Source organism: Oncorhynchus mykiss, chromosome 28 (genome assembly GCF_057628025.1).
Source record: "Oncorhynchus mykiss isolate SJ-2025 chromosome 28, ASM5762802v1, whole genome shotgun sequence".
In the NCBI taxonomy this organism is placed as follows: domain Eukaryota; kingdom Metazoa; phylum Chordata; class Actinopteri; order Salmoniformes; family Salmonidae; genus Oncorhynchus; species Oncorhynchus mykiss.
The window spans coordinates 32,659,951-32,674,062 of NC_143049.1; the positions used below are offsets into that span (position 1 = coordinate 32,659,951).

The 14,112-nt window shown below is 43.1% G+C and overlaps 1 protein-coding gene across 3 annotated transcripts in view; it reads right to left on the reverse strand.

Annotated features, from left to right (window-relative positions):
- Positions 1-3,023: 3,023 nt before the first annotated feature.
- Positions 3,024-14,112, reverse strand: part of LOC110508970 (unconventional myosin-VIIa) — a 36,118-nt gene continuing 25,029 nt past the window's right edge. For all 3 annotated transcript variants that reach the window (XM_036966643.2, XM_036966646.2, XM_036966644.2), the window contains 14 exons: positions 11,150-11,331; positions 10,145-10,254; positions 9,765-9,913; positions 9,138-9,291; positions 8,562-8,717; positions 8,226-8,331; positions 7,879-7,992; positions 7,681-7,792; positions 7,169-7,275; positions 6,747-6,932; positions 6,075-6,191; positions 5,898-5,981; positions 5,112-5,231; positions 3,024-4,890 (listed from right to left, as the gene is read on the reverse strand). In XM_036966643.2, coding sequence (XP_036822538.2) covers positions 4,792-4,890; positions 5,112-5,231; positions 5,898-5,981; positions 6,075-6,191; positions 6,747-6,932; positions 7,169-7,275; positions 7,681-7,792; positions 7,879-7,992; positions 8,226-8,331; positions 8,562-8,717; positions 9,138-9,291; positions 9,765-9,913; positions 10,145-10,254; positions 11,150-11,331 — 1,796 coding nt within the window. In that variant the 3' untranslated portion in view covers positions 3,024-4,791. The remainder of the gene's footprint in view (positions 4,891-5,111; positions 5,232-5,897; positions 5,982-6,074; positions 6,192-6,746; positions 6,933-7,168; positions 7,276-7,680; positions 7,793-7,878; positions 7,993-8,225; positions 8,332-8,561; positions 8,718-9,137; positions 9,292-9,764; positions 9,914-10,144; positions 10,255-11,149; positions 11,332-14,112) is intronic.

Below are 14,112 nucleotides of genomic sequence, written 5' to 3' on the forward strand. Positions count from 1 at the left end.
GTCATTTGGGACGCAGGTCAGGTTATGTAAATTTCCGACAGTCAAGAAACAGCCATTTTGTCCTGAAACCCTTTAGTTTTCACATTGAAAACAAACCAACTAGTCTTTTGACACATTTCTTTCTTGATGGCACTGAATACATTTTTGGTAAACAATTGCAGCATAAAAGACAGCTGCAATGCACGTAAGTAAACGTTGAAGGAGTTGTGGTCCTGCTCTCTCGCCTAATGAGCCTCCCTCCATATTTTCTCCTAAGAGTGTTGTCCACATCCTGCTTTCTTATTCCCATCTTAGATAGAATATATTTTTGTCCTCTTTATTTTTTAAGTGTTCCTCCCATAGTTTTTTCATTGTGGGCGTTATTCACATACTTCAGTAGGTCACCTTTCTGGGTGAATCTTCTACCACAGACAGAGCACCCATGTCGTTTCTCCTCTGTGTGAGTCAGTAACCATGGCTGAAGTCCCCTTCTGATGGAAACTTTTACCAAAACGTCTGTTTGGGTCCGAAACTGTTTTAGTCAGGTTCTCCTTGTCCTTAAAACTTTTCCCACAGTCACCAAAGCTAAAGGGGATTCTCCCATGTGTGTCCGTATATGCGCGGTTAAAGTTCTCTTCTGGTGGAAACTTTTTCCACTGTCTCCACAGCTAAATGGTTTCTTGCCTGTGTGGATCCGTTTATGTGCTTTCAGGTTTTTGTTGCGATTGAAGCTTTTTCCACAATCACCACAGCCAAACAAGTTCTCCCCTGTGTGATTCATAATTTGCTTGGACAGATTTCCTTTGGGTTTGAAGGTCTTGCGACAAATGGGACAAGGGTACGATTTCCCAAGAGTAACGTGCCTCAGCAGGTCAACTTTCGGAGCAAACGTTTTGCCAAAGCCACAGCAGCGATAGATTCCCTCCCCTGTGTGAATCCTTGTGTGCATCTTCAGCTGGCCAATCCGAGATAAGCATTTGCCACAGTCAAGGCAGCTGTGAGTATTTTTAGATGTGGTGCTGGTTCTGGAATGGTGTTTTTCCAATTATGGTTTTGATCCAATAGTGGGTTGGGATCCAATGATGGGCTGCTGTCAAGTCCTACTAGGTCCTTGCTTACAGCTTTGCTCTGGCTGAAGACATTGTTTAGGTTATCTGGAGGATCGCAGTGAATGTTGAGACTCTGTAGGTGGAATTCAAAAGGTTTGAGATCAACTGGTTTAGAGTCGCTCTCTTGGTTAAGGACTGAAGTGGGTCCCGCTCATATTTACGTTTCACTTGGGGAGAGCCAAATAATATTAACTCAATGATTTTAGCCTCCAGCCCTTGAACCTTGGACCTGCTCTTCCCCCTGAATGGTCTGGAGTTGCCTCTTTAATCTGTGTGGGCTCTGGGTCCTCCTGGTTCACACTCCTGCTCAAAGTGCTACTGCTGCCCAGGGGAAACAACCTTTTCAGAGACAGGGAGAGAGAGCTGCAGAGTTTCTGAAGGGAAGTAGAGAGGAACAGAGGTCTATCTAGTATGTTACATCTTTAGACATTCCCTGGCCAAATGCCATTGACATTCCCTGGCCTAATGCTTAGTGTCATGACTTGCCATTTCAAACTGCTGACGCAGACAATTTTGCACACAGATCAAAAACGATTTCCTAAACAGTTTATTGAGTGCTTCTTAACAGCTTCTACCCCAAGCCACAAGACTCCTGAACAGCTATTTAAATGGCTACCCAGACCCCTCTTTTACACTGCTGCTACTCTCTGTTTATTATCTATGCATGGTCACTTCAACTCTACCTACATGTACATATTATCTCAATTGCCTCGACTAATCGGTGCCCCTGCACATTGACTCTGTACCGGAACCCCCTGTAAATAGCATTGCTATTGTTATTTTACTGCTGCTGTTTTAATTTGTTACTTTTATTTTCAATTTTTTACTTAGCACTTAACTTCTTAAAGCATTGTTGATTAAAGGCTAGTAAGTCAACGTAACTATTCTGCACATGTGACAAATACAATTTGATTTGATTTGATCATTTTCCACCTGGTATTCCGCTTTTGCTTTTTCAAGTACCCCTTGTATATAGCCTCATTATTGTAATTACATTTTTTTACTTTAGTTAATTTAGTAAATATTGTCTTAACTCTTATTTTTCTTGGAACTGCAATGTTGGTTAAGGGCTTGTAAGCACTTCACGGTAAGGTCTACACGTTGTATTCGTGCATGGGGGGGGGGGGGGGGGTTCCCCAGTGATTTTACTCACACACCACTGATGTCTCCTGTAGACCTCCACTCTCCCACATACCTCCACTCTCCCATAGACACTATCTCACATGGACAAACAGTTGAAGTCGGAAGTTTACATACACCTTAGCCAAATACATTTCAACTCAGTTTTTCACACCTCTTGACATTTAATCCAAGTATAAATTCCTGTCTTAGGTCAGTTAGGATCACCACTTTATTTTAAGAATGTGAAATGTCAGAATAATAGTAGAGAGAATTATTTATTTAAGCTTTTATTTATTTCATCATATTCCCAGTGGGTCAGAAGTGTACATACACTCAATTAGTATTTGGTAGCATTGCCTTTAAGTTGTTTAACTTGGGTCAAATGTTTCAGGTAGCCTTCCACAAGCTTCCCACAATCAGTTGGGTGAATTCTGGCCCATTCCTCCTGACAGAGCTCATGTAACTGAGTCAGGTTTGTAGGCCTCCTTGCTCACACACACTTTTTCAGTTCTGCCCTCACATTTTCTATGGGATTTAGGTCAGGGCTTTGTGATGGCCACTCCAATACCTTTACTTTGTTGTCCTTAAGCCATTTTGCCACAACTTTGGAAGTATGCTTGGGGTCATTGTCCATTTGGAAGACCCATTTGCGACCAAGCATTAACTTCCTGACTGAAGTCTTCAGATGTTGCTTCAATACACCCACATAATTGTCCTCCCTCATGATGCCATCTATTTTGTGAAGTGCACCAGTCCCTCCTGCAGGAAAGCACCCAGGGATTTGCTTCGACCACAAGGAATGTTCAATTCTACTTTCTTCTTCAGATTTTATTGACAGTTGGAGAACAAATTCAACGTTGCATTATTTACCATTATTAATTGGTCTGGAGCATGGACCAGTGGCAGGGAAGATCTAAACCTTTTTGATATGCTTCTAGAACTCTTTGCCCACCTATCTCCAAGAAAACAAATTACAAATATATGAATAATCTCTGGTGGTTTACTAAGCATCTCTTTCATATCTGCCTCCTGAATGCTGTTAAACTTACCTGGAAACATTCCCTTTCCCTCCCATATTGCTGACATGTTCCACCATCTCAACCTCCTGCCAATAATCACACCTCCCAGTTGACTGCTACCTATAATATTCAATGCAGTATTCCTTCAACCTTGTATTCCCCAGTCTCAGCCTAGAAACTATGGTCTCCCTTCTGTCTACCCGAGGACCTCCCTGTCCTCGCCTTTCCCTGGATCTTAAAAAGATGTAGGCCCTTTCCCTCCATTTCACACAGGGGCGGACTGGGATCAGAAATCGGCCCAAGCATTTCTAACGCACTGGCCTATTCCGTCCCTTGAGGCCCCCACACAACCCATTATTTTTTGCATACCCCATTATAAGCCAAATAATGATTTTGCGCAAAATCGGCCAACTGGGCCAAAAATGAATCAGCCCATATAGCTTTTGCCTGAACTGCACAATGGCAAGTCCGCCCCTGATTCCACATCTCCTGCCACTTCTTAATAACAATCACTTTCCTAAAGTTAGCCACTTGGCCTCTGCTTTACTGGGACCTCCATGTCAACATTAATATGTCTAAGACCCACTGGACACACAATGGTTGAATCAATGTTGTTTCCACATCATTACAATGAAATTAGGCTGAAACAATGTGGAATAGACATTGAATTGACATCTGTGCCCAGTGGGGAGCTTTGTTGTTGGCCAAAAAATATCCATCTCTTCATTCCCCTCTACTCCTTGAAATAATCCTTTCAATTCACACATACAACATGAGCGGCCATCTTATGTCTCAGAACTGCTTTAGTTTGAATTCAGTCATCCTTGTTGTTTGTATATAGGCCTACACATTACATTTTTGGGGGGTTTCACACTGTGGATACCGGTCATCAAAACTGCTATGAGAAATCTTTTACACACATACACACACAAACTGGTCGTGCTGCTGCTCCAGTTTCAACTGTTCTGCCTGCGGCTATGAAACCCTGACCTGTGCTACCTGACATCAAGAGCGGTAGAGATACTCTGAATGATCGGCTATGAAAAGCCAACTGACATTTACTCCTGAAGTGCTGACCTGCTGCACCCTCGACAACCACTGTGATTATTATTATTTGACCCTGCTGGTCATTTATGAACATTTGAACATCTTGGCCATGTTCTGTTATAATCTCCACCCGGCACAGCCAGAAGAGGACTGGCCACCCTTCATAGCCTGGTTCCTCTCTAGGTTTCTTCCTAGGTTTTGGCCTTTCTAGGGAGTTCTTCCTAGCCACCGTGCTTCTACACCTGCATGGCTTGCTGTTTGGGGTTTTAGGCTGGGTTTCTGTACAGCACTTTGAGATATCAGCTGATGGAAGAAGGGCTATATAAATACATTTGATTTGATTTGAAACAAGGCACAGTGTCAATTCAATACAGCATTTTAATTACAAAGCTAGGCAAAAGGATTTAGACCAACTGAAAAGCAATATAATAATTAAATTCCTCCATCAAATTACTAGTTCTATCAATTAAATGTATCTTCCTTGTCCTCCATATTTCCGTATTTCCCAGCAGGCATTAGGTAGGGAACATGGAGTTATTTCTGGGTCGCACAGCCTGCCTCTGCATCTCGTACATGTTCACATAAGATGATAAGAGGTCATCCATTTTGTAACCCTGAAGAGCAGAGTCAAATAGAGTCGTTGGGGTATGAACATAGAGGCAAAGTCACATCACATTCTGGCTCTTGTGAATAAGTCACATCAATGCAAGTGTTTGTCAAGGTCATTTAGTACACCCTCAACAAACACTACTTTCGATTTACACAAAATTGTAATGTATTGGTTTAAAGAAGGCAACATCTTTAATTTTGCCTCAAAGCCATAATGGCCACTCACCAATGAGGTCTCACAAAGTAAAGTGTTCCCTTTGACCAGGTTGCCAATGGTGATGTGGAAGTAAGTGCTCCCGCTGGACCAGTTGGTGATGCGGTTGAACGGGTGCATGACCAGAAACTCCTGAGGTTTAGGTAAAGGTCAAAAGGTCATGTTTGGTTAAACAGAAAAGGTAAAGACTTTATAGTGCTGATGGTGGCAGAAGCATGATGTTGTCTTAATGTTGTGGTGCAGCATTTGGAGAACAAACGTGAGGGACAATGTTGTTGTCTGAAGAGATAGCATTGTATTGTACACAGCATCTCCTCTCTATCCATCTTGGTTCGTGCAGGTGATTGTGACCTCCTCAGAGCAATTGGCAGTCTCTCCAAGGTCTCAGCTTGGAGAGAAGAAGCTTCGTGAGGTATTGGTCGGTCACATGCAGGAACCAAATGTTAATGATGAATAATGTAAATCATGCAAATATAACTTGTCTGTGTAAGCAGTATATAAGAGAACTAACGGGACTGCCCCGGGAGAGCTCCAAACCGACGTGTACTATGGTGCATTAAGTTGTTGGACTCTCCCCAGCTTGCTGAGAATACAGAATGATTACTTTAAGTTTGACTTTGAGTCCCTGGTGGTAATTTCCACGGCACACATGTAAGCGTTCATATTTTTAGGAAACTGCACCTGATGTCAGCATAATTATATGACAATCTGTCAGTAAATGTACTATAGATTAATGTAAAATACTCTGAATGTTGATCAAATCAAAATAATCATACAAAGAAACAATGGTACGTTTACCTTTGTTTTGGGGTTGATGAAGTTGACTCCTTGCTTGCTGATTGCAATCTGGATGATACTTGGGTAACTCGGCTCAGAGGTTTGCTGTGAAGGAAGAGCATACAGAAATTCACCAATGGGATGGTTGGTATCTGTAGGTATCCTTTTTGTATCGACTTGAGCTGTCTGCTAACGCACCTTAACTTCGAAGAAAGCACAGCCGAACGTTGGCCAGTGGCAGATGCCTTTTAGAAAGGCCACTTTAGCCTCGTCCAAGGTGATCCCGGCCTGCTTGTTGTAGGAGGCGATGATGTGCTATACGGGAAGAAGAAAACAGAAAGATTCAGAAATGTTGGTACTTCTTTATTATTATACTATATACAGTTGAAGTTGGAAGTTTACATACACCTTAGCCAAATACATTTAAACTCAGTTTTTCACAATTCCTGACATTTAATCCTAATAAAAATTCCCCTTTAATCCTAGATATCCTAACCAACTTGCCAAAACTATAGTTTGTTAACAAGAAATTTGTGGAGTGGTTGAAAAACGAGTTTTAATGACTCCAACCTAAGTCTATGTAAACTTCCGCCCAAATCTTTTGTCATAATGGTGCGCTATTAATTTACTAAGAACACTGTTTGGGTAGTGGCTGAATAACTTGTCTTGAGATCATGATGGCAGTTCTAATTGCAGAAATTATGCTTTATTGGAATGAGCCATCTGCTCCGTAATGGAGAGAGCAAGAGATGTCTGCCAAATATCATATAAAGCTCAATAATATGAGAAGGACTGACAGTGTACCATATGTGTCTGTTATCTCCTCCTCCTCCTCCTCCTCCTCCTCCTCCTCCTCCTCCTCCTCCTTACCTTCTTCCAGTCCTCTGGGGACATGGTTTTCATCTCGTCAGCTGGCACCAGCTCCTTCAGCATCCTGGGAATCATGACAAACTGGGACCTGTCCGTGTCCACCTTGACCCGGAACAGCAGGCCAGCCAGGCTGGTCATTTCCTCCTTGGTACACTTGTGGTAGCCACGCAGGTACTTGGGCAACTCCTGAGAGGAGAGGTTTGTGTATGAGTTATGAGTACCTGGGTTCTGGGTTCACCCCGCTTACTCACTATTTACAGCGGTTTGAATAACAGGTTGAGATGCGTAACTCTTTAGCGTAATCATTACCCATTGACGCACGCCGATGGGAGATCTGAATGATGAATAAAAACTAAATCTACTACTAGAAATGTACAGTAGTCTGTGTGTGTGCCTGTCTGTCTGTGTCTTTCATGCCCGACCTGTGGGAAATGGAAAGTGAGGTCAGCGGTCAGGTCTCTTCCTGGGGTCACATTGAACCACAGCTTCCTCATGAATATAACCAGGTAGGGCATGGTGGCTGGACCTCCTGAAACACAAACGTTCATCAGTCCTTATAGCATAGCATAGTATAGTTTAGTATAGCATAGCTTAGTATAGCATAGTGTAGCATAACATAAGTTTCATCCACTGACAACTTGGTGGGAGTACTTTGACCTTTTGCTAAACATATGATGTTTTGGACTATTTTAGAGCTACTATGTACATATAAGGACAATATGGTGGAATCTAGATGTTATTGTACAGTTCCTTTAAAAGTTGTGGTATACTGCAGCATAGCTTGCGAGGTGCCGCAGAGTTCTATGGCACGGTATTTAAGTATCAGCCATTGTTGCCAGAATGACGCAATTTACCACAATCTGCCGCCATCTACCACAAACGGTTGCGGCATGAGCTCAAAACTTTATCTGTTAAATTCAGGACTGCGCCTTACCCTCTGTTTTACCTCCTTTCTTTGCCTCTCTGGCTCTCTTCGTTTTCTTAGGTTGGTCTGTCGTCTCCCTCAAACTGTCAAAGAAGTAGTTTTGGTCGTGTAAGCTCACCACCTGAAAGCAACAAGGAGAGAGAAAAAATAAACATACATTCACTTGCACTACCCGAACTAAACCAGTTAAATGAGCTTGAATTGAACCTTGTTTGGCGTTTTCATGAAGAGACTGTAACCGTCAGCTGAGGCCAGAATGAGCTTGTAGGCAATGTTACGAACAAGGTCACGAATCCTAGACGTTGATGTCACCTCGAAGAGCTAAATAAAGAATTTACACATTTAATTTATTTCATTAAATCTATTTCACACGGACAATGAGCATAATTAATCAACATTTCTGTGTTATTATATTTCTGTAGATTTAGCCAGCCAGATAGTTTCCACTGTGACAAAAGGTCAGATACCATGTGAAAGTGGATTTGAGAAATTCATAGTGATCATAGGGATCAGTGATCATAGGGATCATATGAGGCAAAGAAGAAGCTATCTACCTCAGCTCTGTCGTTAGGGAAGTGGACTTTATGGAAGATCTGGTTGCTGTCCTGTTGAATGGCGTCCACCTCCACCTGATGGGGAGGCAGCTTCCTGGGCTCCATACTACAACAAGAGGACAGTATAGCGTTCATTTCCCCCCAATCGTTTTAGTATTTAACATCTCAATACCATATTTTGTAGCGTCCTCAGCACAACTCCAGCAACCTCATCCAAGATATTCAGATTGAGACCTCTTGGTGTCATGGCTTTGGTGTTGGATTTGCAGGGACATTTAGTTCGAGACCTTTTCCCACTGCCTCCCAAATTCACTACAGTGTGCTTTGGAGCCCTACCTGACTAGCATTTGTAGCCGTTGCAGGCAGTCTGCAGCCAGGGGCTCTCTGGGCCGTGACTCTAGGAAGCGCTGGGTGTACTTCAGCAAGATCTGACTGGGGGGGAAAAGGCCGGTACACAGCCAAAGGAGCTGCCAACCATAGTCTACACTCATTCTGTGGGAGGGAGGGGGAGAGAGGGAAGGTGAGATGGATATAATAGAGAGTAGAGAGAGATTAGAGTGAGAGGGGGGGAAGAGAGTAGAGCGAGAGAGGGAGAGAGGAGAGAGGGGGAGAGAGAGTAGAGCGAGGGAGAGAGAGAGGGCCGGGGGGAGAGTAGAGAGAGGGGGGGAAGAGAGTAGAGGGGGGAAGAGAGTAGAGAGGGGGGGGAAGAGAGTAGAGAGAGAGGGGAGAGAGGGGGGGAGTAGAGAGAGAGAGATGGGGGAGAGTGAGAGAGAGAGGGGAGAGTATTATAATTATAATAAAAATTTAATTATAATTAAAAATAGAACATCAGACATATACTGTACATCTCTGTGGTTATTTCCTAGTAATACATGAGAAATAGCTGACATGGCAGTATATTACCACACATACCTGCTGTTGTTACTGGTCATCTGCCTCATGATCTGGCAGTAGACTTCGTCCTGTAAAGGTACATGCTGAGTGGCCGCGCCAAAGATCTGGTCAGTGAGCTCTATGGGCTGGCGCACCTGTTTGATGGGGTAATCTCCCATGTACTTTAGGATAGGTGAGGGAAAGGCTAAAGACAATAGCAAACGTTTAGAAAACTCCACTTGGAGAGACATATTTATTAGGATAAGTCGGTAACTGCTACGCCATTGTAAAAAAAAAAATTTTTATTTATCGTTTAAAGGTCTCCAGTAACAAAAAGTCCAGGTATAATCCCTCCCTAGTGTCTTCAACACCTATTAAAAATCTTCCTTGTTGTTATCCAGTGTTCGCCTCAATATCAATAAGAACATCAACCGTACATTAAAGTGGAAGTTCAGGATTTTACAACTTGATGTTAGATGGTTTCTCAACCTGAAAGTAGCTGAAGTTGGCTAAAGTTAACTGAAGTTTGTAGTGTCTGTTTAAAGAAAAAACCCTAACCAGTTTGTCGTGGCCCGTAGACTACTTCAGGGCGAGGAACCATTTAACATCAAGTTGTAAAATCCTGAACTTTCCCTTGAACAAATAAAGTATTTGAGTAAAGGATATCAGTGAAGGAGATGCAGGCCAGATGGCTGAGGTCGGTGTTGCCCACCAGACTCTTCAGTAGGGGCTGTTTAATGGGTTCTTTGGAGGCAGCCCAAAGTTTCTCCCTGCCTCTGGCCTGCGCCCCGCGGCCCCCTTCTTTACCAGGCTGCCTAAGGGAAACCAAGGAAATAACTAAGGTTACCTTGCTGTCTTGAGAATAGTATAACCAGAAAACATTCTGTTAACCCTGCAAACAGTTGTAGTGAGATAACTGGTCAGATTACTGTCACATTGGAATACTCCTTTGTTAAATCGATGATTAATTTGCAAATGTTTGTGGTAATTATTAAAGTTAAAATGGTTATTGGTGTTGTTGAAATAGTAGTGAGAGGCGATTCTACCTGAAGTAGTCATAGGCAAACTCTTTCAGTGAGACGGGGGACACTGCCTCTTCCCTAGCGGGTGCGTTCTGAGCCACTGTCCTCTGATCTGGGCTCAGATTCAGCAGACTCTTGTGGTTCAACCAAAGAAAAACACAATGTTAAAACGACCACAAGATGGTAGTCTTCCCCTTCCACAATCCCTCGAAGAATAGGGACTTGATGTCGACTTGCCCCACGGTCTAACAATGCTCACAAGTCCGCCCAACATATGGGCAGCATTCCAACTGGTTAGGTGTAAGGAATAAATCCACCAAGGGACCATTACGTTGTTTCCCGTAGGGACAACTATCTGTAACGGAATGCATCCATGTTCACTTTTTAGCTTATAAGAATCTTATCATAACTAAGGCACTACATCGCAGTGCTAGCTGTGTCACTAAAGATCCTGGTTCGAGTACATGTTCTGTCGCAGCCGGCCGCAACCGGGAGACCCATGGGGCGGCACACAATTATCACAGTGTTGTCCAGGTTAGGGGAGGGTTTGGCTGGCATTGATGTCCTTGTCCTACTAGATGTTTCCTCCAACACATTGGTGCGGCTGGCTTCCGGGTTTAAGCGGGTATTCTGTCAAGAAGCAGTGCGGCTTGGCTGGGTTGTGTTTTGGAGGACACATGGTTCTCAACCTTCACCTCTCCCGAGTCCGTACGGGAGTTGCAGCGATGGGACAAGACTGTAACTACCAATTGGATACCACGAAATCGGAAAGAAAAAGGGGGAAGAAATTAAAAATCTAATCAAATAAAGAATCTTATCATGCACAATCCCATTTGTATCACCCTCTTATTTGTACTATGTGTGCACTGTTTAATTAGCCTAGTCCCAGACAACACAAACAGATCTGGGACCAGACTATTATTCTATGACCTATTCTTCTAACCATATGAATTGAAACATCACTCGAGTGAAGTTTTCAATAAGTATTTTAAGTCTAGAACATTCTGTTAGAGTCTAGAACCGTCTTACCAGTGTGGTATCGCTGGGCTTGTCAAGGGTTGGCAGAACCAGGACGGTATCCGTGGAGACGGCGCCGGTGTTCCCGGTGCGCTCGTTAGTGCCTTTGATCCAGCCCCGGTCAGGGGAGTACTCTCCGTCCTTCAAGATGACCAGCATGTCCCCTCGCTTGTAGCTCAGGAACGTGGGGTCGTCTGCAGTTTGAGAGAGAGAGACACAGAGAGACAGAAAGACACAGAGAGAGAGACAGACAGAGAGACACAGACAGAGAGAGAGACAGAGAGAGTGAGCGAGAGAGAGAGAGAGAGAGAGAGAGAGAGAGAGAGAGACACACAGAGAGAGAGAGAGAGAGAGAGAGCGAGAGAGAGAGAGAGAGACAGAGAGACAGACACACAGACAGACACACAGACACAAACTCATGAGAGACAATACAGCCACATTACCATAATCATGTTTATACATGAGTCTCCGTTATGAGGCATACATCTAATGGTTGTATAAAATGAATGAGTAAAGATGAAACTATTTGTGAAATTATGTAATGTGATTTTAGACTGTTTAATGAAGGAAACTCCAATACCCATTGAAGTTTAACTAAATCAGAGGACCACCCATGAGCACAGTTAGGACCCAGCGTCATGGGACAGCCCTTTTCTATGTTCCGAATAAAACCCCCACCTGGGTTTTCCCACCTCAGACCAGCTTACCTCGATAACTACGAGAGGGCTAAGGTTTGAGTAGAGACCAGCCTACCTCGATTTCCACGAGAGGGCTAAGGTTTGAGACCAGACCATAAAACCTGAGTATAAGCTAAGGTTGTAATGGTTGTTGAAACTCTAAGACTATCGATACTGACAGAATAAGTCTTTGACATTAATTACTAGTCTGCAGCTAGGAATTCGGTATCATTGAACGCAAAGACCGACAACACCGAAATGAATGTTACTCTGAACTATCCATTCTAACCACAGCAGAGAGAGAGAGAGAGGGCGGGCAAACTCTCCAACAGAAATTAACTTTTCAACAGAGATCCCGACAACACACTGAGTGTAAATATACATATATTGATTGCAATTATTCCCAAATGAGTGAGCATTCATGTGCAAGGGATTAGCATTTCAATTGTTATAATCAACTTTGTAGTGTCTCATCTCAGTAGACCCGCTCTTCCCTTTTGTCTAACAAGCCGCGATGCCGGTTTAGCCCACTAGGGCACATTCCCCTATCATTTCCTTGTAACCATATCTACTGTTTGTTTATGCATTTCTGTGAATTACTTAGTTAGTAAATAAAGGATTTAAGACAATTGATGTATGGATGACTCATAGTGAAGACTGGGTTCGTATGGATAACCAACAATTTAAGACCTTTGGAATGAGACTAACGTGAGGTAAATAATAATTCATTAAATCGAAGACTAATTGATCAGATGTTAAAATATCTGAAAGTTATATTAGGAAAATTATAACTTTGTAATCTGAATATTTTCCTTGATGTGTTGTCGGACTTCCTAGTTAACTACATGATTAATCAGTTTAATTGCGTAATAATAATTACAGAGTTATTTGAGAAATAAGTCTTCAGTTTTAATGATGCCAAAGACACGACAAGAGACTTGTCCCGAAGCCACTCCTGCATTGTCTTGGCTTTGTGCTTGGGGCCGTTGTCCTGTTGGAAGGTGAACCTTCGCCACAGTCTGAGGTTCTGAGCAGGTTTTCATCAAGTATCCCTCTGTACTTTGCTCCGTTCACCTTTCCCTTGATCCTTACTAGTCTACCAGTCAATACCGCTGAAAAATATCCCCACCGCATGATGCTGCCACCACCATGCTTCCCCGTAGGGATGGTGCCAGGTTTCCTCTAGACGTGATGCTTAGCATACAAGCCAAAGAGATCAATCTTTGTTTCATCAGACCAGAGAATCTTGTTTATCATGGTCTGAGAGTCTTTAGGTGCCTTTTGGCAAACTCCATGCGGGATGTCATGTGCCTTTTACTGAGGAATGGCTTCCGTCTGGCCACTCTACCATAAAGGCCTGATTCATGGAGTGCTGCAGAGATGGTCGTCCTTCTGGAAGGTTCTCCCATCTCCACAAAGGAACTCTGGAGCTCTGTCAGAGTGATCATCGGATTCTTGGTCACCTCCCTGAACAAGGCCCTTCTCCCCCGATTGCTCAGTTAGGCCGGGCGGCCAGCTCTAGGAAGAGTCTTGGTGGTTCCAAACTCTTTCGATTTATGAATGATGGAGGCCATTGTGTTCTTGGGGACCTTCAATGCTACAGAAATGTTTTGGTAACCTTCCTCGCATCTGTGCCTTGACACAATCCTGTCTCGTAGCTCTATGGACAATTCCTTCGACCCCATGGCTTGGTTTTTGCTCTGCCACGCACTGTCAACTGTGGGACCTTATACAGACAGGTGTGTGGTTTTCCAAATCATGTCCAATCAATTGAATTTACCACAGGTGGACTCAATTTCGAGTCTCATAGCAAGGGTTACTTATGTAAATAAGGTATTTCTGTTGTTGTTTTTATATACATTTGCCAAAATGTCTTAACCTGTTTTCGCTTTGCCGTTGTGTGGTATTGTGTGTAGCTTGATGAGGAAAACATTTTCATTTAATCCATTTCAGATTAAGGCTGAAACAAAATGTGGAAAACGTCAAGGGGTTTGAATACTTTCCGAATGCTCTGTGTATAACAGAAACCATATTAGGTCATGCATGGATCCCCAGCCAAAAACACTTACTGTATATGAAGGGTTCTTTTAGGATATTGTTTTCTGTTAAACACTGACTACCTTACTACCTGTTGTTATCTGATGGGGACAATTATATTGTTTTCCACTCCAATTTACAGCATTAGAATTCAATGGGAAACATCCAGATACCCACCCCTCTTAAGCAGTGCTACGCAGCATGGCCTTCACCCATCTCATCCAAATGGATGAACCTCAGTTATGAAGTGTCTGTTGATAT